Source organism: Porites lutea, chromosome 11 (genome assembly GCF_958299795.1).
Source record: "Porites lutea chromosome 11, jaPorLute2.1, whole genome shotgun sequence".
Classification (NCBI taxonomy): Eukaryota; Metazoa; Cnidaria; class Anthozoa; order Scleractinia; family Poritidae; genus Porites; species Porites lutea.
Window position 1 is genome coordinate 4,242,350 of NC_133211.1, and position 22,555 is coordinate 4,264,904.

The 22,555-nt window shown below is 40.4% G+C and overlaps 5 protein-coding genes across 5 annotated transcripts; 4 read left to right on the forward strand and 1 right to left on the reverse strand.

The window, feature by feature from the left end:
- Positions 1 to 3,141: 3,141 nt before the first annotated feature.
- Positions 3,142 to 4,524, reverse strand: LOC140952285 (protein yippee-like 1). The gene is made up of 4 exons (XM_073401714.1): positions 4,226 to 4,524; positions 4,068 to 4,111; positions 3,865 to 3,973; positions 3,142 to 3,663 (listed from the first exon to the last, which is right to left on the reverse strand). Exons 1-4 carry the CDS (start codon positions 4,328 to 4,330, stop codon positions 3,574 to 3,576), a joined length of 348 nt encoding a protein of 115 aa, XP_073257815.1. The 5' UTR covers positions 4,331 to 4,524; the 3' UTR covers positions 3,142 to 3,573.
- Positions 4,525 to 6,722: 2,198 nt separating this feature from the next.
- Positions 6,723 to 11,288, forward strand: LOC140951809 (probable 2-ketogluconate reductase). The gene is made up of 3 exons (XM_073401160.1): positions 6,723 to 7,184; positions 8,578 to 8,743; positions 10,731 to 11,288. Exons 1-3 carry the CDS (start codon positions 6,747 to 6,749, stop codon positions 11,126 to 11,128), a joined length of 1,002 nt encoding a protein of 333 aa, XP_073257261.1. The 5' UTR covers positions 6,723 to 6,746; the 3' UTR covers positions 11,129 to 11,288.
- A 1,495-nt stretch (positions 11,289 to 12,783) lies between these two features.
- LOC140952451 (putative 2-hydroxyacid dehydrogenase SAUSA300_2254) lies at positions 12,784 to 13,245 on the forward strand. Its single transcript, XM_073401875.1, has one exon. It carries the CDS (start codon positions 12,784 to 12,786, stop codon positions 13,243 to 13,245), a length of 462 nt encoding a protein of 153 aa, XP_073257976.1.
- A 1,769-nt stretch (positions 13,246 to 15,014) lies between these two features.
- LOC140952557 (probable 2-ketogluconate reductase) lies at positions 15,015 to 17,909 on the forward strand. The gene is made up of 3 exons (XM_073401983.1): positions 15,015 to 15,471; positions 15,707 to 15,872; positions 16,805 to 17,909. The coding sequence occupies exons 1-3, from the start codon at positions 15,028 to 15,030 to the stop codon at positions 17,200 to 17,202; spliced, it is 1,008 nt and encodes a 335-aa protein (XP_073258084.1). The 5' UTR covers positions 15,015 to 15,027; the 3' UTR covers positions 17,203 to 17,909.
- A 318-nt stretch (positions 17,910 to 18,227) lies between these two features.
- LOC140952379 (probable 2-ketogluconate reductase) lies at positions 18,228 to 22,031 on the forward strand. The gene is made up of 3 exons (XM_073401800.1): positions 18,228 to 18,976; positions 20,533 to 20,698; positions 21,584 to 22,031. The coding sequence occupies exons 1-3, from the start codon at positions 18,533 to 18,535 to the stop codon at positions 21,994 to 21,996; spliced, it is 1,023 nt and encodes a 340-aa protein (XP_073257901.1). The 5' UTR covers positions 18,228 to 18,532; the 3' UTR covers positions 21,997 to 22,031.
- The last annotated feature ends 524 nt before the right edge of the window (positions 22,032 to 22,555 follow it).

The following is a 22,555-nucleotide window of genomic DNA, read 5'->3' on the forward strand; positions in this document are numbered from 1 at the left end:
CTACCTCTCAAAATAGAATCCCTCTGAAGTATCCGTTCGGAAATAACTCAAATACACTTAAGTCCAGTAATGATTTACTGCTTTTGGCAAGAAGTCCAAAAAAAGACTACAGTTGAAAAGACAATAAAAGTAATGTCGCCGCATAATTTTCTAGTAATTATATCTGACTTACGATCTAAATATGTTCTTCAAGAACCAGAAACAAGAAAAGCTTTCAGGCTCGGATCATGCCATCCACATCGGTTTCCACCGTTTAACGGAACTCGGTCAGATTTTTCATTATAAACAGTTTTAATAAAGAAAACTCTTTCCAAGTTGCAACTGACTTCATCTAAGGAGAATGGAACTGGCCAATATCCTGTCTGAACGACTCAGAAATCCATGCAAGGAGACTTAACTTTAGGAAGTTAAAATCAAGTTTCCCAGGAGAACATTCTCCCGGAATCTCCTAGAAGCTTGCGCCTTCGGCGCTCGTTTAGGAAATCGGTCAGTATTTATCCAAGATCCGCGCTAGCTTTGATGGATTTGGAGCCGGGGTAAAACCGGAAGGGAGAGGAAACAGGAGTACCCAAAATTGAACATTGTTGGAAAGTAATCCCACTCTTCAAGAAAGTTTGTTAATTTAGTTCCTAGCCATTCTTTTATCATACTGTATCATTTCATGTAACAATTTCTTTTTTTTTTTTCGAAAAACTTTGTAAAAATTCCCTCTTGTTTGATGTAATTATAAAGGCTGTTGTTGTTGTTGTTGAATGGTCAATAGCTGAATATTCTTAGAACCGACAAACGAGCGAAAGTCAAAATTGTAAGTAAAGACAATAACGTGTGCGTATGTGTGCAGAGAGGGGTGTGGGAAAGTGGTACAATCCTGTAGGGATACTTACCTACTATTGCCTCAAAATATTTTTCTGGGGTAGTTAGTTCTAGAAAAGGGTATCATTTATCATTGGCAAAAATATCAGAGCTACACGAGCGTGTCATATCAGAAACCTAAAAGGAAAATACACAGGCCCTTGGCAGAAAAACAGGGTTGGCCAGATATATATCCCTCGGTAATCTGTAAGATATATATCTCTGGGTGATCTGAATCGCACCTGAAAGAACACAGTATCGGGACATGCACAGATTGGAAACAGTCAACAGAGCAGTGTAACAGTAACAAAAATATGATAATCATTATACTGAACTTACAAGCAAAAAAACGTGATTTGTAGAACTTATATAACAGCAGTGACCTGGAAAACAATACATCTTGACCCCGATCTAGTGAAGTATGAAATGCATTCATTCCAACACTAAAGACACAAATAGAGGACATTGTTCTTTCTAAATCCGTCCGCTCCGGGAAGAACCCGCCTATGCTAATACTGTCGTCACTATCTGAACTGAGAGTGGCAATGTCACGAAAATCATGACCTTGTTTGGTAATTGAATGTTAGTATCTTAGATTTTAGATTTGATTGTGAAGTGTTCGATTACGATTCTCCCGCCTTTTTGCTTTTGCAGGACCAGTTTTCTCTGTCTTCTCTTAGTTTCTTCTGTTTAGACATGGAATCGACGCATTTTTCTCTCTCTCCCAGTAGATCTGACTGTCCCTGGGAATTCCAAGGACTCTTAAACATAAATAATAGGATTTCATAGAGTGCTTATGAAGTCCATTTATAACTAAATTATAAGAAAGCTGAGAAGAAGTCATTGTCGGTCGGCTTTACAAAATGCTGTATATGAAAGTGAAATCGCTGACACAATTGTTTCGCCTTAGCTCTCATTAGTTCAGCCCCTAAGGGTCATAACAGCCGGACAAAAGCAGCACTCTTTTCTGATTGCATGATTCCGGCCTTTGATTCAGAGGCACGTTTTCTCTGTTGAATCTCTTTCCTCCATCATCTTCACGTAATAAATTCATTGCCTGATTATAAATTTCGCACTTTCTCCTAATTCACCGACAGGAACTAAGACATCTAAGACCGAAAGGTCATAAATAATCTTCTTAATGCAACCTTAATTAACCTGTCTCAACACACACTGAAGTTGCTGGTAAATTATCCGTCAAGAAAATATATGGGAGTGACTATTTTGTGGGGCAATTTCACGAGAAAAAGTTTTCGTCTTAACTGGCAGCCCATCTAGTTTGGTTATTTTTAAAACTTTCAGAATTTAGCGGTATAAAATGTTTTGCTTCCAAGAAAAATTCACCACACGTGTTTGACTCTGATATTTATTGGACCGTCTCCTTAATTTTCAGCCCAACTGAGTTATGAGAGCCTGAAGCTATTAAGAATACTGGCCACGTTAAGTTGGACATGCTTTGCATTACAAAGGGTTAATTGTTTTTATCACGTCCTTTGCTTTGATGGTACATGAATATTTTAAGACGGTCCTTGACAACATGTTCCCTAGGTCACGTTTTGCAAATATTGAATTTTTTTTGAAGTATTTTTATTTTTGACACATTTTGAAAACTGTCTGGAAGCAAACCAAGATCCCTGAATGCGAAGAAGAGTCCAGAATGGAAAAATCTCTTCGCGATCCTCAACACCAGTCTCTCCCGCTCCTTCTGTCTTGCACCTGTCTTAGTCTCTGTTTCAGTTCGAATTAATATTCCTCCGCAGGGAAGAACAGGAATCTTGCTACAAGTAGGAAGATATAGTTTTCCCGTGTATCTTGGCCTGTTTAAAAACTCCTATATGGCGATCGTGGCGAAGAGCAAGAGAATGCGAATTTTGTACACTGTACAAAATATATCTAGATCGTTATTACATAGGATCACTTTCGTTTATTATTGGGCACCAGGCAGGAATATCCCTCTCTCATTTCAGCTGCGGAAATTTGAATGGAATAAACAAAATCTCAATGCAAATTTTCATAAAAACTATTGGTTCGGTGTAAACAATCGGCTTAGAACTATTACATACCGACCGCAAAAAATATTGCATTATGAAGCTCTTCCGACATGTGGTAAAGCTCCAACTATTTTGGAACGTGCCAAAAAAATGCAACCTAAGTAAGAAGCATTTCATTTAAAAGATCTAACATTTCCCACGATGTTTACAACTGAAATATATTGCTGAATGCTTTTTGGCACAAACACGGATGCAAATTGACGATCGATTACCCCCACAAGAAAATTAGACAAGAGACTAACAACTTTCATTTTCATTGATTCGTTCGTTCGACTTAAATTAACCATAGAATACAACAATACTATTTTCATATTTACAAAAATTTACCGTATTAGCGAACACAACTGTACAGGCAATAGATAAAGAAGAAATCATCATCTTAAGCTCTCGCATTGCACCTTCAAATCTATTTACATTATGTAGCCGATGCAATAATAATGTTAATGTTGTACGACAATAAAACCATGAAATTTCTCTCCTATATACAAAGAAAAGGTCGATTTTCTTGCGAAAGAGTTCTAAATAATCCTGCTCATGGATAGATCAGGATATCTTGTGGTTTCTTCAAATATAAAAGCTCTCTTAACATTTATGAATAAAACATTTATCTCTGTACAAAATCCAATGTAAGTCCACTGGAGATAAAAAAAAATTTCTATCTTCCTTTTCGCTATTCCCATCCATTATCCTTGATCATATGCGCCATTTCGATGATGAACTTTCCCTCTTTGTATTTCTGGCTATTCTCAAAGGCGTGCTCCTGGAAAAGAAATGAAAGTAAAGAAACATTGGGCCACTAATTTTAAGAGCGCTCAGGGCTGTTGTTGTCATCATGGCGAGAAATTTGCATAATGGCGTGTTTTCCTTCGACAGTGCGAAAAACACGCGGGAAATTTTCCCAAGAAATTACTCTGGTGTTATTGGGCAGCCATACAAAGAAAAAACAGAAAATAATACTCACGTATTTCCATCCCAACGTTGTTTTACAGCACTCGCAATAAATGTCGGCAACTGCATGAAGGCCCGTCAAAAGAACCCTTTCCTCAGCCGGACCGCAACCGACATTCACTCTGCGAATACAATAATTCAAAGAAACAGTTAGATTGAAAAACAGCACCTTAAAATTACATTGTAAAATGAATCTTTCATAAAATAACAACTTACACTTTGTTGAACAAGTAAGCTCGGCCTTGGCTACCTTGGAACGACTGAAAGCGAAAATTACATCTAAAATCAACATGGCTGTTGTTGTCACGAACTGGAACATAAACATGCGATTCCTCTAAAACTGACTTTATTTTCGCTAAAAACAAAGGTCTCACCTTCGAAATAAGTTCGTCGTGGTTGGCCAGGTGAGCCCGACAGTGAATACAACTGTACTTTCTGTGACACTGAGGACTGAGATACGCTTGAAACGTCTTCACCATGTCGTCGATTTCAGGAAATGAAACTCACTTCCAAATCCCGGAATGAATATTAGGTGAATTTCAAAAGCGTCACCACCACGAGGTTTAAGAGATTTTAACAGCAATTGGTCAAATCGATTGATCCTATCAAACCAAAGCCTACACTTTGCTTTCCCTCGCAGAACTAACACTTTTTCTGTCGCAGTTTGTGTTGTTTTGGAAATTTGTTTTTGCCACACACGTGACACTCGGCTGGGTTTTTGTTCATTTCCACCAATTAGAACGCAAGCTTTTGATAACCTGACGGAAAGTGACCAATCAGCGTGCTCTGATATAAATGCATGGCAAAGAAGTAAAGAGGTCTCGAGACCCGAGAAAACACCGGAAATCGAAAATCACGGATACCATTGCGTCATGATTTTCAGCAGCAGTTTCCGTCAACAAAACTCCAAACAAATATTTCTTTCAGGTGACTTCGCTCACGTGAACTTTTTATTCAATAAGAATTATCTGTATACAACCAAAAATCTAAAATCGAACAGAGACTTTTATCTTCGTGACGGAAGACATGCTTCATCCTGGTTGCAGAGAACTCCAGCTGCGCTCGTTTTGCTCGTTTGTATTCCGCGCACGATTCAAATCACAAGATATCCATGTGCGTTTCCGCGCGCAAGCGATAAGATCAAAAAACAGACTTTCACAAAACAATGCGCCTCTTCCGTTGACGATGTTGGCCGTGCGAATTGTTCACAATTGTTGATCGTGCAATATCAATATAAATTTGCTAACGATCTGCATTCTGTCAAGTCGTAAAACTTGTCAAGCTGGCTGGCAATCAGTACGCTCAAGAACTTCGTAGAATGGAACTCTTTTATGAAAATGTTTTAGAAATAATTCAGTGAATAAGGAAGTGCAATAGAATAACGAGTTCGGGGCCAATATCACGCTCTAAAATCGGGTCATTGACCCACTACTTGTTAATGAGAAGGCATTTACCGCTTCATCTGCATGTAATGTGGACCTTTGCATGTACCCCTTAAGAACTAAAGGCACGCGACCGATCGACCGCACTTAAGCCCAACGCTTTTTTGAGACCTTTCGCAGCAAGTTTGACTGTGGAAACAAGCACTAAGCCCCCCAAAAGACAAAGAATGGAGCATTGCGTTTATAGCCAGAAAAGAGGGGAAGGGGGGAGGGGGGAGGGGAAGTGTCGCAGCGTGTCGCCAGCTTCCTGTGCTTACCTCTATGAGGAGCTTGAGGAGCCTACATGGCCCCCTGCCTCCCCCTGCCCCTATGTATCACTTTTGACAAAAGGAGCCCATTCACATACTTACAAAGAACGCTGTATCTCGTCTTACGAAGTACAATATAAAACAGACTTCTTGTAAATTTCATATAACGGGAAAAAATGAAAACGATACAGCTATAAGCAAAAGTGCGTCTAGTGCGTGCAATGTTGCAATTAAAAACCGATTAATTGGCTCCTAAAATACGTTAATGACAAACTCTTCAACTCAGGAAATTCATACCTTTTCAGTAACCCGAAAACCTAAAAGGTCGAAAAAGGTACCCCGTTTGGGAGGAGCTTCTCCGCATAGGCCATCGAACACCCGGGCCCTGAGATTCTCTCCCCCTAAACAAAGAGAAACCATTGAAGGGCCTAACCGTTATAATTTAAGTAATGATGACATAATTGTTTAGAGGCCAGGTCTGAAAACGAGTATGAAAAATGACATTTTTTGGTCTGAAACAGGGTGAGGATTTGGAGAACCGGCGGCACTCCCCCACCAAGAATTGCAAGGAGTACCCCCCCCCCACCTCCCGGATGCCAAGCCCTGCGTTAGTCGTCGCTGAGTGATAGGAGATTATACTTCCTTGATTGAGTCATAAGTTGTATTTGGATTAAAAAATCTCCGTTTTCGGGATTACTTTGAGCTTGCTTCAAAGGTTACCAGATCCAATCATAGCTACAAACAGGAGCCCCTGCTACAAATTACAAGTAAGAATGGCAACGTGTAACTGTTATAGATACTTTTTCTTTTTTAGAATTGTGCCCGAATGGAACAATTTGCCCCGCTACGCTGTGGAGGCTGGAAATTTAAGACGTTTCAGAAAGCTACTCTTAAATCATATATCAATATGTGTATTTCATAATTTCATTCTTTTCTATGTAAATTTTTCCTCTTAGACACTGTTTTGTATTTTTTTACTTTTATTTTTTAGGAAGTTAATTCATATAGAGAACACCTTTTTAACCTCCTTTTCAGGATGCTATTTTTGTATCTTTTATTTTTATGATACCTTGAATAAAGTATGTATGTGTTTTTATATACATGGTAGGTGTCACGCTATTACCGTCGTTCTCACGTTCTCTGGAAGATCTGGGTACGAAATCTAGTGTCACGCAACACATACTCGAACATCTTGCGCCGAAACAATGGCATCACGTCCTGTTGTGCTGTGCTACTCATCCTTTACCCCTCCAAAACCTGCTCAAAACTTGCTCTTGGAACTCGCACGAGCTTACGAAGGTGATTTTACACTACTGGATCAAAAGGTGGTGACCGATCTCAGTGAAGATGAGCGAGCAAAGATAGAAGGGATTGTGTGTACCGGGGGTTATACCCGAACAGACCACAAACTGGGACAAGAGATTATGGACTTGCTACCTAATTTGAAAGTCATTAGCACTCCAAGCATGGGCTTAAATCATATTGACGTGCAGGCAGCAACAGATCGAGGTGTTCGTATTGGCCGAAGTTTGCATCAAATTGACGCTGTTGCGGAATTTGCCTTCGGATTGCTATTGGCATCCGCGAGGTCGATTGTGCTGGCTAATGAGGTCGCCAGAACAACTGTTTTTTCATCAGGCCAAGTGAGTAAGAAAGAAATTATATATTTCGAGTATGGTGAATCCTACCTTCCATCCCAAGAGTTCAGGTGGATGGCCGGGAGAGTTGCAGTGTCATCCTTCTCTGTCACGTGACTTCTCCACTTGTTGTACTGCCAGGAGCGCATCAAGGATCTCATTTATGAGTTTCTGAGGTTAAACAGGATACCGTAAACGACCTAATAAACGCCCAGTTCCAAATAAAAGCCTCTTTTCTAATAATCACCCCTTCTATGCTGTTAAAATTGTATCAGACACCCCTCTCTAGTAGACACCCCCATAACAATTACCCCAAAATACTAACAATTAGCAAAAAGAAGCAGAATCATTCAATTCATTCAGTTCCTTGCTCGATTTAAAGCCTTTGAATATTTCATCTTGTTCAATGTCAAGTTCAAAGTAAGGATAGACTAACAATGGCAACACATCAATGTTGGGGTTTGATGGAGTGGATATTCCTCTATTTTTCTTGATACTTTTGCCTAAAGCATATTAGTTTTGTTGAGCTTGTTACAATTCACCACTCCAGAAAATACCATAACAAACCATAATGCTTTTTGTTTGTCACCCCAAAGTTCTGCATAAGCATTGTCTTCAGTTTCTCTCGGGAGTTAAAATGGCCCCAAGAGAAACTGAAAACAATGCTTATGCAAAATTTTGTGGTGACAAACAAAGAGCATTATGGTATGTTATAGTATTTCTGGAGTGGTCAATTACGGTATGAGAATAAACGCCTCCCTACTTTAAATGCCTGCTATCTATCAAACACCCCTGCCTGGACCCCTACAATTAAAAAGGTGCCATGGGTCTTTATTAGGTCTTTTATGATATCTGGGGTTATGAGGGGCACGTAGGGGCAAGAAAAAGGTCGGCAGATACTTGAGATGACAACCTGGATCTAGAAACTGGGACTGTTTTTTGCATTACTACCCACTTAAAAAATTAACAACCACCCCCCTAATCCCTTCCCACCATGCAATAAACACAAATCGACCCAGTCTCCAAATTATAAGATGGGTGTGGCTTGGGATATTACATGAAGCCTTACATTAGTTATAGACCAGGCTGTTGTGTGTGACATTATGAGTCGTTATACAAGATGACCTAAACATCTCAGGTGACTAAGATATCAGTGTTAAATGCATCATTCAGATGTTTTTAACTACAGATCAGATACACAAAAAACATGCATGTTTGGGTTTTATAACATTGAAGCCGTCAAATTTCATTTACTACAAGGTCACAGGTAGCCCAAGCGTGATGCATATGACATGTTTTGATACTTCAAATACTATTTTGCATGGTAGAGAAATATGGACAAAATTATTTCTATCAAGCTTATTTATATTTACTGCTACTATCTGTGTTTCCAATTTAGCAAAAAATACAAATATTCAAGCCTATACAGCAAGTTACTGGTTCTACTCTGGGCATTATTGGTTTTGGAAATATTGGAAAAGCAGTTGCTGAAAAGGCAAAAGGATTCAACATGAAGATCTTGTATCACTGTCGAACTCCGAAAGAAGATCATGAAAAATACCTAGGTAAATAGACTATTTTTCCTCAGGGATAGTAGAGTAAGCAAAACAAGAGCACACGTGAAATCATCCCACATGAGAAGAGTGGGTGATTTTCACTCGCGCTTGCGTTTCACTCGATCTACTATCCCTGAGGGAAAATGGAGACTACTCATAGTCTATTCAGTAAAGGGTGACCATCATCATCATTTGTCCTCTTGGGACCCAGGTGCTCATGTTGTACAAACAAACATTTGTCATTCAGGCCTTCTTCCACATGGGGGGAGGGGGTGAATTGGGTTAATTTTTGGCAGATATATGCGGCTGGCATCTCGGGACCCCTTCCCAATTATAGCCTATTCTGTAGTCAAGAGGACCCCATCTCAGTCGCTTTTGAGCAAAAGTATTTTTTGCAATCCCAACTTACTCACTTTCTGTCACTTTTAAACCATGAATCTTCTTATTTCTTAATCCCCAATTACCAGAATTTTCTCACCCCCAACATCGTGGAATGTGCAAACCCATCGCAGTAGCTCTGTTGAAGATGCACCCCCATTATAGCCAATCCAGTCGTGAAAATGTGACCCTATCCAACAGGCACATCTCCATTAACCTGAGATCAGGCTCTATTTTCGTTTTGCTTTGAAAATTACATTCCGGCGGGCATGGAGAGAATGTATGAGAACTGCTAAAATTGGGCCTGATCTCAGGTTACATCTCCATTAGCCTATTACTAGGAAGTACCCCCTACCACCCCCTGGGGTCTGCTTTTGGCTAACTGAGTAGAAGCCTTAACGTTTTCACGCAAATGTCAGCTTCTGGCAAAGAATAGCCTGTGTAGCTGGAGGTATTAGTGTGGGAGTAATGTATTGCTTTGGCTGTGGAGCCACAACAAGATTTGGTACAAGTCAAATTCAAATCCCACCTGCCATAATTCTTGGGTTTTCTGAATAGTCCAACAACCAGGCGTACAGGAGTAACCCCCGCAGGTATCCCACCAGCTATGCAGGCTAGGCAAAGAAGAGTTTGATCAAGCCCTTTTTCTAGCCCCTGTCATGGTTGAATGAACAAGTGGAGGTGGTTAGCTCCCTGCTCAACACTAGCCTCCCACACAGACGTTCTCAGGGGGTCGCCCAGCAGGAAGAAGTCACGAACCCCTAAGAACATCTGCATGGGAGGCTAGTTCGACCGCTGAGGACCATGGCTGGTTTCTTGTACAAGATCAGTTGTCTATCACTGCACCAATCTATCATTATTGACCCTGCCAGGGACCAGAGTGCTAGCCAGCAAAGTCCTTAGGGTCACTGAGACACAAGCCCGTGTTTCACCACCACAATAGTCCAAGCTTGTCCAAGGTGAAAATGTTATGAACTCCACGACTATGTAGCTAGAGCGCATCATACAACTGGTGTAACCTAACACTTCCCCCAAGCAGAGGAGGGACAACAGTCGTCACTCCTCTGCCCCTCCCTCTTCCAGGATATTAGGGAGCTTTAGCAACGACGATGGCGACGGCAAAGAGGACGTCAAAAAAGCAATAGGTTTATTACGCAAAACAACAACTTTGCACGTGATCACGCTTTTTTGTACATTTCTTTACCGTCCTTTTCACGACTACGACGTGAAAATGCCTAATTGCAAGTTTTATGGAGGACGTAAACAAGCGACGACGAATCTCTTTTTCTCTCTCTAAACTTGAGTGCGGTCCTCAAGAAATCAACTCCAGGGAAATTCTCCTACATTTGACATTTTCAGCAAACTGGAATAAACGGGACAAAGATTGAAAAAACGGGAATTCATTTTAAAACTGACGTTTTCGCTGCAGTTGCCGTCGTCAATGCTAAAGCTCCCTATTCATTAGAAACAGGGACCTGTGTATCAAGAATCAGTATATAAATTGTCTAAAATAAAATCAAAATCAAATCACTTCCTATGAATAAACCTGAATGACTACAAAATAACATAGTAGCTCGGAAACTCCTGCTGTGCTATTAATATCTGGTATGCATTTTAGGTGTTTCATTCTGCCCAGACTTGAAGAAACTGTTGCAAGAGTCAGACTTTGTCATTTTATGCTTGCCATATACTGATCAAACCAAGCATATCATTTCATCTAAGGAACTTTGTCTTATGAAACCCACAGCCACACTGATTAATGTGGGTCGTGGTGGAACTGTCAATCATGATGACCTGACAGCTGCATTACGGAATGGAGTCATCAGAGGAGCCGCACTGGATGTAACAGAACCAGATAATCTTCCTGAAGACCATCCTCTTTTTACGATGCAAAATGTGATCATCACCCCACATATCGCTACTTATACAGAGTCCACATTTTTTAAAATGTTTACAACCGTTTTGGATAATTTGAAGGCTGGAATTAAAGGCAAAGATTTACCTTCTCCAGTATAGTAATTAGTCGGCCATCAGTTAGCTGTATGCGATGTTTGCCCTCATTGTATTCCCTTGCAAAATTTTGGGTGTCTTTTATTAATGTCAGGACTGGGGCACAAGTAAAGAAGTACCTACATTTGTTCATAAAAGAGGAAATAAATTTCCTTGTTTACACTTACCTGTACTATTTGATTTTCTGAAGCTTACAATTGGCATCCGGTTAGGGTTTCTGTCAATGGTCACTATTCCTTTGCCTGTTAAGAAAGTTTACTACCAGTTTAAGGCATGACTCATGTTCAGCAGCTTGCATCAGAGGTGTGGCTCATCACAGCTTGCCCAAGTCATTCCCACTTGGTGGAGAGATTTATCAGAAACAAAAATCCCCAACAAGCTTCTTTTTTGGACTTTTTTTTATTTCAAGGAAGGTTTTTAACAAGCTATGGTTCCAAAGCTCGTGGTGGTGAAATATGTCGGCTATTTCTATGTGTAACCCTGTGGGGGGCTACTCCCTATAATGGCTTATACAGGGAGGCTCTGCCCAAAAGGGTTACTTTTTTCAGGCGTCAGCAGGAGCCCTCCTGGCGTCAGGTATATAAAGGGGTAGGGATTTCACTATTTGAAGTAATGAAAGGCTAGGGAAATCTGTCATTGCGGTATATGAAAGGATATAAAAGGGCTAACAGGCCCTTATGGCTGTCAAAAAAAAAAACAAGAAAACTTCCTGATTTAGTGATTTACATGAATGGGCTCCTCTGATTTAGTCATATTTAATAGACGGTGTATTTAGGGATGCAATGTTCTATTTGCTATGTGAGAGGGGTACCATTTGCCAATAAAAGATATACGAGAAGATCAGGAGTACCTTTTCTGTCGAAAATGATATATAAAAGGGTAAGGGTTTGGACATTGAATCGGGTATAAAATTTTGTTGACCACTGGGAGTGTCTATAAACTCATTGGCATGAGCAAGAATCTATGGGCTCCTGGCATGAACAATGAACATCGTGTAAGGACAGGAGAAAAGAGACTTATCAGACAATGCTATCACCTAAACATCGAACTTTGGTTTATTGAATTTGTTGCGTTTTAAACGTGCGCTTACTCAGTCAGATTATTATAGAACTGGTGTTGTTACGGTACCCGATAAAACATAACTTTCCGAAATAACTCCATTGGAAGATCTGTAAGGAATGTAAATATTAAAATCAGGCGACAATTCAGATACACTGAACAATAACAGGAAGGCCGGTTGAGCACGGCGCTATCATTCGTGTTCTACGGCAGATCCACCAAGGTTTCCGATTCTGAGAAAGTTCCGCACTCATTTTGCAGACATTGTGCGTGTTCACATTCGTGAGTCGTTGCGGTGCGCTTGGGTTACCTGACCTGTGGCTGGAGAGTGGAACGCAATATTTCGTGAGACTAGAATTCCTAAGAAACGTTTTTTTTTTCTCTTCTGGTGTCGACATGTTTGTCATTGTATCTATATTGTGAAAAAAAAGGAAAAAAAAAAAGAAAGAATAAGGCTCACATAATATAGGTGATGTAAGTGATCACAAGGACAGAAAACATGAACATTGTCGCTAACAAATCTAGGTACCGGAAGTTAGCCATAAGTGTCACGCACGTTTGTGCTTCTGCTTCTGCTTGAAGAACTCAACCGAGCCGAAACGATGGCTTCACGTCCCGTTGTGTTGTGCTACTCTTCCTTTACCTCTCCAGTACCGGCCTTTGACTTGCTCTTCGAACTCACACCAGCCTACGAAGGCGATTTCACACTACTGGATGAAGTAGCCGTGACCGATCTCAGTGAAGATGAACGAGCAAAGATAGAAGGGATATTAGTCTCTACCGGGGCAATTAACCGTACTCACCGCAAGGTGGGAAAAGAGATCATAAACTTGCTACCAAATTTAAAGGTCATTAGCACTCCAAGCACGGGTATAAATCACATTGACGTACAAGCAGCCACAGATCGTGGTATTCGTGTAGGCCGAAGTCCTGGGCATTTTCCAAGTGACGCTGTGGCCGAATTTGCTTTCGGATTGCTATTGGCGTCTGCGAGGTCGATTGTGCTGGCTAATGAGATCGCTAGAACGACTGTTTTCTCATCAGGCCAAGTAAGTAAGCAATAACTTTAACTGAAAGCGGTATACGTTATGGGGCGCCCAATGTAAAAATATTATTTAGGCAATATTTTTCTAATTTTTGTGCTATTTAGAACATAGCATAAGAGCTGTTTTGCGACTTGTAAAAAACGCTTTCCAAGACATTTGCGATGTTAATCACAGATATCTAACTTTTATGCACCTCGAATGTGCTGAGGAAGAAACACTCGCAATAGAACAGACGCGTTTACGCTAAGTACTTCAAAATGTATGGTTTGTAGGGGTAAAATATTAAAGCTACAAGCGCTAGCGCGATCCGCTCGAAGACGGTCCCGAAAAGTGGACGAATGGTGGATGATACCTCAAGGGGGAGTATTTTAGTGGGGAAATAAAAGCATAATGTACAAAAAGGGGGATTGCAAAGTTATCTTCCTATGTCTTTTAGAAGTTAGACTTTCAGTTCCATTGATTAATTGACAGGGGTGCATGTAGGAATTGATTTGGGAGTCTCCAGGGTTAAAAAAGAGATCTGGACACTACTTCAACGGTTTTTGTTTTCAAAGTTCACTTTTTTCCCATTTAAATTTTCACGTGTTATTATAGTATCATATTGCACGCTATTCTTTAATTTTTTAAATTGTAACGTCTTAGCTTTACCTCTTCATTATATGTAAGACCCTGAAAAAGGAAGGCCGTGCCTTCCGAAATATTGGTAAATATATATATTTAATATTCCCGACTTTAAAATCAGCCTTGCTTCTTTTGTTTTATACCCTCTGATTTAGTCATATTTACAGACGGTGCATTTATTGATGCAGTGTTCTATTTACTGTGTGAATGGGATACCATTTGCCAATAAAAGATATACGAAAAGAGTACCTTTTCTGTCAAAGATGGTATACAAAAGGGTGAGGGTTTGGACCTCGGGCGAAGCCATCGCGTATAAAATTTTGTTGACCACTGGGGGTGTCTAACTTTGCCAACTCTTTGGCATGAGCATGAGCATTGAACATCGTGTAAAGAGATTTATCAGACAATACTAGAGCGGTTTTCACTTGACTGTCGAAAGTAATTGAGGAATTGGTTTGGTTTTGGTTTTACTACGCCCTTTGGTTGGCTAGTGTATTTACTTTGGTTTTGGTTTTACGACAGTCAAGTGAAAACCGCTCTATCACCTAAACATCGAACTTTGGTTTATTGAATTCGTTGCGCTTTTAACGTGCTTTTACTCAGTCAGATCATTATAGAAGTCGTGTCGTTACTCTACCCGATAAAACACAACTTTCGGAAATAACTCCATTTGAAGATCTGTAAGGAATATAAATATTAAAATCAGGCTACAATTCAGATACACTGAACAATAATAGCAAGGTAGGTTGAGCACGGCGCTATCATCCGTATTCTACCGCAGATCCACGAAGGTTTCCGATTCTCAGAAAGTTCCGCACTTATTTTACCGACATTGTGCGTGTTCACATACGTGAGTCGTGACAATGCGGTGCGCTTGGGTTACCTGACCTGTGGCTAGAGTGTGGAACGCAATATTGCGTGAGACTAGAATTCCTAAAGAAACATTGAATTTTACCTGGTGTCGACACGTTTGTCATTGTATCCATGTTGTGAGAAAACAAAAAATAAAATAAAAAATAAAAACGAATAAGGCTTACATCATAAAACCGATGTAAGTCATCACAAGGAAAGAAAACATGTACATTGTCGCTAAGAAATCTGGGTACCGGAAGTTACCCATTAGCGTCACGCACGTTTCTGCTTCTACTTGCAAAACTCAACTTGCACCGATCCGAAACGATGGCTTCAAGTCCCGTTGTGTTGTGCTACTCTTCCTTTAACCCTCCAAGACCTGCCTTTGACGTGCTCTTCGAACTCGCACCAGCCTACGAAAGCGATTTTACCCTACTAGATCTGGTGGCGGTAGCTGATCTTAAGGAGGATGAGCGAGCGAAGATAGAAGGGATAATCTGTACCGGTGGTTATGGCCGAACAGACCACAAGTTGGGAAAAGAGATCATGGACTTGCTACCTAATTTGAAAGTCATTAGCACGCCAAGCACGGGTATAAATCATATTGACGTACAGGCAGCCACAGATCGTGGTGTTCGTGTAGGCCGAAGTCCTGGGCATTTTCAAAGTGACTCTGTCGCTGAATTTGCTTTCGGATTGCTATTGGCGTCTGCGAGGTCGATTGTGCTGGCTAATGAGGTCGCCAGAACAACTGTTTTTTCATCAGGCCAAGTGAGTAAACAAGAACTTATACGTATTCTGGTATGCTTAATTAGAACCCTACCTCCCTTCGCGACAGATCATAGCGACAATATTATTTTATACTTTTCATTCAGGATTATTAACCGTAGTCGTTTTTAGTGTCGTCACGAAAACGCGTGGGAAGCGTTGCGTGACGACACTAAAAACGGCTGTGTACAATGATTTGGGAGCACATTAACCACCACTATTTGTGTTTTCAATTTAGCAAAAAATAGGAGTGTTCAGTCCTATACAGCAAGTTACTGGTTCTACTCTGGGTATTATTGGTTTTGGAAATATTGGAAGAGCAGTTGCTGCAAAGGCAAAAGGATTCAACATGAAAATCTTGTATTACAGTCGTACGCGGAAAGAAGACCAAGAAAAATGCTTAGGTAAAGTCAGTTAAGTGTGACCATCATGTGAATCGTATATTCTCTCAGGACCACAAGAGCAGGAACAAATGTTGTTCATTCAGGCATTCCATAAGAGTCTTATGGGTATCTGAGGGTGCGTTCGATTGGGAAATCCGGATTTAGATTTTCAAAACTTTGAAAATCTAAATCCGGATTTCCCAATCGAACGCGAAATCCGAAAACGGATTTCACCTCCGAGAAATCCGTCCTCAGGGTGGATTTTGGATTTCCTTTTTACCGTTCGATACGGATTTGCAAAACTGTTCTCGTGAACAGCGGTCTTCTTTTTCTTAATTATGCGTGCGCATGCAAGACCACTGTTCTTAAGGACAGTTTTTCAAATCCCTTTTCACGGTAAAAACAGAAATCTCGGCGTTGAAATCCGTTTTCGGATTTCGCGTTCGATTGCAAATCCGGATTTTAAAATCTAAATCCAGATGTCCCAATCGAACGCACCCTGAATAACAGCCCCCTACCTTGGTGTAGTTTAATTACAGGGCTGTCAACTCTCCCGGATAATCCGGGAGACTCCAGATTTTGAACCGGTCTCCAGATTAGAGTCTGAAAATCTCCCGGATAATCGCCGAAGTTTGCCATTTCTTGTAGATTCGACTTCCTGACAATGAAATTTAACAGATTTCGCTTTAATTGAGCTATTTTACAGTTAACATCGAACGTTTCTTCACAAACTCCGTTATGCCGTTGTAATATTGGCTTGGATAAATTCTGCTCGTAAAATGGGACCAAACGAACTCTCCGTAATAGAGAGGTGTCCGTATTATAGAGGTGTCCGTAAGGAGAGGTTAGACTGTACAAGCAATAATGTGATTGGTAGGAAGTAAACCAATAATTCCAACAACATCTTTTTCGCGTGTTTTTCCCATACTATTAACTTTTGGTATGCATTTTAGGTGTTTCATTCTGCCCAGACTTGAAGAAACTGTTGCAAGAGTCAGACTTTGTCATTTTATGCTTGCCATATACTGATCAAACCAAGCATATCATTTCATCAAAGGAACTATGTCTTATGAAACCCACAGCCACACTGATTAATGTGGGTCGTGGAGGAACTATCAATCATGATGACCTGACAGCTGCACTACATAATGGAGTCATCAGAGGTGTTGCACTGGATGTAACAGAACCAGATAATCTTCCCAAAGACCATCCTCTTTTTAAGATGCAAAATGTGATCATCACCCCACATATTGCTACTTATACAGAGTCCACATTTTTGAAAGTGTTTTCCACTGCTATGGATAATTTAAAGGCCGGAATTAAGGGTGAAGAATTACCTTATCCAGTGTAATACGTCAATCACCAGTTAGCCTTATGAAACGGTTATCCCTGGGTACTATATCCTCAAGCAAAATTTTCGGTGTATTTGGAAAAAAAAAGAGCTACAAGCTTGGACAGGATAAAATGGAAATGATCCGAACAGAAACAAAAATTAGTATTACTTCGAGTTAGCGCGAAGTTCGAGTCAGTAGCGAGGGTTCGAGTTATGGGAGTCGACTGTATGTATACATGTATATCCTTTTTAAAAGATTTTTCTCTTATTCTGCGTTTTAGAATATTCCATATATTCCGTGTTTTTTTGTAGTATTCTGTAAATTCCGTGTTTTAGTATATTCCGCATTTTAGAGTATTCCGTTTATTCCGTCATTCCGTTTCGTCATTCCGTCAGTCCACCATTCCACCGAATAGGGTCACCCATAATGCCCTTTTTTCATATCTGCCCCTGCAAAAATAAAAGCCCGCGAAATTAAGTATCCTCGAAATTTATAAGTACCAAAATTAAGGTATATGTAAAGGGATTTATCGGCAAAACATTTGGACGTTGAGTAATTTTTAGTGAATTCGTTGCTCATTTGTCATTTTTTCGCGTTTTAATACTCAGTCAGATTATTATAAAAGTCCATGAGTGACTGCACCCGAAAATAGCATGACTTGCCACTATAACTCCATTTGAAGATCTGTAAGGAATACTTTAAGAACGTCGGATACTTTATAGCTGAATCAATCAATCAGTGACAATTCAGATACGCTAACCAGTACCAGCCGTGTACGGAAGGTCCACAAAGGCTATCGATTCCGAGGTAGCCTGCGTAGCTGGCGGTATTGTGTAGTGGTCGAGTGAGATTTGGCGGCGGAGCCGTTGTAATATAGTCGAGTGAGATTTGACGGCGGAGCCGTCACGAGCGGCGAAGCCGCGAGAAATACCGCGGTATTTCAACCGCCTCGTCCCTACTCCTTTTTTTTGGAACACGGCTCCGCCGCCAAAACTTTAATCTCGCACCCACACAATACCGCCAGCTACGCAGGCTAATTCCGAGGAAGGTCCGCACGTATTATATAACGAGGCTGTGAGTGTCTGCTGCTGCACTGATCGAGTCGTGACAGAGTCGTGTGTTAGGGGTTCCTGGTCCAGAACCTGTGGCCGGAGTGTGAAATGCACTGCTGCGTTTCATAAGAGATGGTGTATATTTGATCTGGTGTCGATATGTCATTTCTTTCATTGTATTTCTATTGTGAACATGACCGCAAAATGAACATTCTCCCCAAGAAGTTAATATTCATGAAGTGTCACGCACGTTTCTCCGTCTGCTGCAGAACTTTACTTTCGCAGAGCCGAAACGATGGCTTCACGTCCCGTTGTGTTATGCTACTCTTCCTTTACCCCTCCAATACCTGCCTGTAACGTGCTCTTTGAACTTGCACCAGCCTACGAAGGCGATTTTACACTTCTAGATCAAGTATCAGTGACTGATCTGAATGAAGCTGAACGAGCAAAGATAGAAGGTATAGTGTGTACCGGTGGTTCTGCCCGAACAGACCACAAGTTGGGAAAAGAGATTATGGACTTGCTACCTAATTTAAGAGTCATTAGCACGCCAAGCATGGGTATAAATCATATTGACGTGCAGGCAGCCACAGATCATGGTGTTCTTGTAGGGCGAAGTCCTGGGCATTTTCAAAGTGACTCTGTCGCCGAATTTGCTTTTGGATTGCTATTGGCGTCTGCGAGGTCGATTGTGCTGGCTGCTAAGGTCGCTAGAACAACTGCTTTTTCATCAGACCAAGTGAGCACAACACACATAATTATTATTGGTATACTGATACTGTATGTTATAAATCCTTCGAGATCAGGTGGTGGGTTCGGCGGGCAAGGGAGGGAGGGAGGGGGTGGAGAGTGCTCTTGCTCTGTCTAGAAGCATGTTTGCAATATCTTTAATGGAGATGGCTAGGTCATGGGGGCATATCTCCAGTTTTATCATGCATACCGTAAACTGCCGCCTATAAACTCCCCCCAGTGATAGGTTCATCTACCTGTATTTATTATGACGTTTTGAAGCTTAATTAAAAACTGGTAAATAATAATAATAAATACTTTATTTTACTGCAAAAAAATAGCTCAACTGAGTATAAAAAAACAGCAGTATAAACCTATGTGCAGTAATAAAATATTTCAAGATTGAAGAAAAACAATAGTACATGTAAAAAAGTGGAAAGACTAATATTTACAATAAAAAAAGGTGTTAAAAATTAAAATGAATTAATCTACAATCTACACTTATGCTGTGTTTTGTCTTGTTCTTGCAAATACTTGAATGTCTTTCTTTTAAAAGATCCTAATGGTAGGCCATCAACGATTCGTCTACTGTCATACCGAGGTGCTTAAAGGATCTCTTCTGCTCTAGAAGCAGATCATCATAAGATAATTATACAGACATCTCTAGCGGTTTTGACTGCCCTGTGTGATGCTGATCAAAATGTATTTTGATCAGCACGGCTGTAGCTTGTGTGGAAGTGCTTTTTCTATTCCAGTCATAACCTCTGTTGGATATAAGCCCCTTCCTTTATAAGGCCTCCTAAAACACTTTACAGAGATATAAAAGCCCAGGGTTTATATGCGGCTGTTTGTGGTTGTAAGTAATCCAAGGTTCGTTAAAAAGACAATGTGTGGTGGAGAAAAGAAGGCAAGTAGAAGCAGGTGAAGGAAGTGAGCACCAACAAAACATCACATCTTCAATTTCTGATCTGAGACATCCTCCAGTATAAAAATAATAGATAATCTTCGTCCACAAATATAATATACGATGGTTCCCCATGTCTACATAGATATGGTCAGCTGGAGCTCACAGCATTGACAGGAATGCTGGAGCTCTATAAAGTGCCGCCTGGTTGGTTTAACACAGTTGAACCTCTCCACAACGGCCACCTTGAGGACAGAAGAAAGAAGCCATTGTAGAGAGGTAGCCATGGTAGAGAGGTTTAAAAAAGAGTCAATGTATGGACTGTTCGCTAAAAAAGTGGCTGTTGTAGAGAGGAGGCTGTTAGTGGAGGTTCGACTTTAATTTAAAACCACTTAAAAAGAAGCACTGAGCATACTCCCCCAATTATTGATGGCAGCTGTATCGCACCTCCTTAATTTGGTCAGTGGATTTACTCTCCTGAAAACTGACTCTTTTTTAAGGATTGATTTCTGAACTGATTTCAAACTTATACCCAACCATTTTCAAAATAGTTTTTTTTTCTTGTTCTGTCATGGCAATATCAATATTTACTACACCTAATTATTGATTTTTATTTTCTATCTGGCATTTAACTGATACTGTCATGTTTTTTTTCAATTTAGCAAAAAATACAAATATTCAAACCTATACAGCAAGTCACTGGTTCTACTCTTGGCATTATTGGTTTTGGGAATGTTGGACAAGGAGTTGCTAAAAAGGCAAAAGGATTCAAGATGAAAATCTTGTATCACAGTCGTACTAGGAAAGGAGATCAAGAGAAATGCTTAGGTAAGGATTGACGAGACAGTACTTTGAAAAACTCTTACTACAGTTGAACCTCCATGAGTGACCACCTCTCGTAAGCAACATCCTCCAATAAGCGACTGCCAATCCAAAACTCAGTCAAAGCCTTATAGTTGGAACCTCTAGTAAATGACCACCTCTTTTAAGCGACGGCAATGACTTTTTGGGCCTGATGGTTAATGATTATCCATTGGTTTCAACCTCTTGTAAGCCACCACTTGATGCATTCTTTGATCTCTATGTTTGCTGTGTGCACTATGCTACTTAGAATATACGAAGAACTTTAGTGACAACATGGAACTACACATGTTGCATGCTATAAATTGTCTTCCATAAAGTAAATGTGCCTGGACCTATTCTCGGAAGAGGCCCCCTGTGGTTTGATTCTTGTAAATCACCACCTCCCGTAAGCGACCAGTCAGTCTTTGCATTTTGGGTGGTCACTTATGGAAGGTTCGACTGTATTACACAGCTGGTAGTAGGGAAGGGCATAGGGTACACATGAACCCCATGACAGGGAAATACCCTCCTTATAGAGTGTTTTCACATGACGTCACGTTGGCTATGTTGGTGTCCCAAAACAATGAAATGACGGCCACGTTGGTGTCCCAAACCAGTCCTCTGGGAGTTGAACTCTTTTCTTATGTAAATGCTTTCTTTTGTTACAATAAATTTGCATATATGCTGGCCACGTGAGTGAAAACACTCTATATGTAAAGAAAATGTATTATTTGCTGCAGCATTTAGCAACAATAATTAGATAATAATAAGGATTTTAAGTGAGTAAATAATTCACTTCATATGAATAGAACTTTATGAGCCCAAAATAATAAAATAGAATTCAACTTTGATGTCTATCATTTTTTAAAGGTGTTTCATTCTGCCCAGACTTGAAGAAACTGTTGCAAGAGTCAGACTTTGTCATTTTATGCTTGCCATATACTGATCAAACCAAGCATATCATTTCATCTAAGGAACTTTGTCTTATGAAACCCACAGCCACACTGATTAATGTGGGTCGTGGAGGAACTGTCAATCATGATGACCTGACAGCCGCACTACAGAATGGAGTCATTAGAGGATCTGCACTGGATGTTACGGAGCCAAATGATCTTCCTAAAGACCATCCTCTTTTTAAAATGCAAAATGTGATCATCACCCCACATATTGCTTTTTACACAGAGACTTCATTTACCAAACTGTATTCTTCTGCATTGGATAATTTGAAAGCTGGAATTAAAGGCAAAGAATTGCCTTATCCAGTGAATAATGTCAGTCATTAGTTAGTTAGAGACTTCTATGCCTATTGTATCGCCCTTTTTGGTGCCCTTTCTGAGGACACAAGCAAAAAAAGGTAGGTAGTCCGTCCATAAGAGAGGACAAATTTCTTTGTTTTGACTTAAATCTCTGCTTGTGTGCAGTAGCTTAGTAGCAAATTAAAGTATTTTAGGGCATACTATCTTTCATCACAGCTTACTGGGTGAAGTTTCTTTTTCAACAAAAAGTCCTCCAATTAATTCATTAGCCTGCAAACAAACTTCCTGCAGCTTCTGGGGTACCACCCTCATACCCCCAGGAGTTCCAGGAGAGCTTGTTCGCAGGCTACCAATTCATTGGTGTAAGGCTTTGTAGAGCATTTTAATGGGGGCGGTGACAGAGGGTCCAAACTTCCTCTCCGCTGTACCTTGAATTTCCTGCTCCAATTGCATTTTTCTTGGCTAATTATACTCTTAACATTTTTTCCAATTTAAAAAAAAATGAGCATTACTGCATAATTTTCCCCTACCTCTCCTGCGTCCCCACCATTTAGAACTCCCACCTCCTGCCTCCCATACCCCTCCT

Bases quoted from the DNA above. Each gene is read 5' to 3' on its own strand.
- LOC140951809 (XM_073401160.1), top strand. From the start codon at position 6,747: ATGGCATCACGTCCTGTTGTGCTGTGCTACTCATCCTTTACCCCTCCA. The intron at 7,185-8,577 runs GTGAGTAAGAAA...TTTCCAATTTAG, and splicing joins CTGTTTTTTCATCAGGCCAA to CAAAAAATACAAATATTCAA. The intron at 8,744-10,730 runs GTAAATAGACTA...TATGCATTTTAG, and splicing joins AGATCATGAAAAATACCTAG to GTGTTTCATTCTGCCCAGAC.
- LOC140952379 (XM_073401800.1), top strand. From the start codon at position 18,533: ATGGCTTCACGTCCCGTTGTGTTATGCTACTCTTCCTTTACCCCTCCA. The intron at 18,977-20,532 runs GTGAGCACAACA...TTTTCAATTTAG, and splicing joins CTGCTTTTTCATCAGACCAA to CAAAAAATACAAATATTCAA. The intron at 20,699-21,583 runs GTAAGGATTGAC...CATTTTTTAAAG, and splicing joins AGATCAAGAGAAATGCTTAG to GTGTTTCATTCTGCCCAGAC.
- LOC140952451 (XM_073401875.1), top strand. From the start codon at position 12,784: ATGGCTTCACGTCCCGTTGTGTTGTGCTACTCTTCCTTTACCTCTCCA.
- LOC140952557 (XM_073401983.1), top strand. From the start codon at position 15,028: ATGGCTTCAAGTCCCGTTGTGTTGTGCTACTCTTCCTTTAACCCTCCA. The intron at 15,472-15,706 runs GTGAGTAAACAA...TTTTCAATTTAG, and splicing joins CTGTTTTTTCATCAGGCCAA to CAAAAAATAGGAGTGTTCAG. The intron at 15,873-16,804 runs GTAAAGTCAGTT...TATGCATTTTAG, and splicing joins AGACCAAGAAAAATGCTTAG to GTGTTTCATTCTGCCCAGAC.
- LOC140952285 (XM_073401714.1), bottom strand. From the start codon at position 4,330: ATGGTGAAGACGTTTCAAGCGTATCTCAGTCCTCAGTGTCACAGAAAG. The intron at 3,974-4,067 runs GTAAGTTGTTAT...TTGTATTCGCAG, and splicing joins GCTTACTTGTTCAACAAAGT to AGTGAATGTCGGTTGCGGTC. The intron at 3,664-3,864 runs GTGAGTATTATT...TTTCTTTTCCAG, and splicing joins CAACGTTGGGATGGAAATAC to GAGCACGCCTTTGAGAATAG.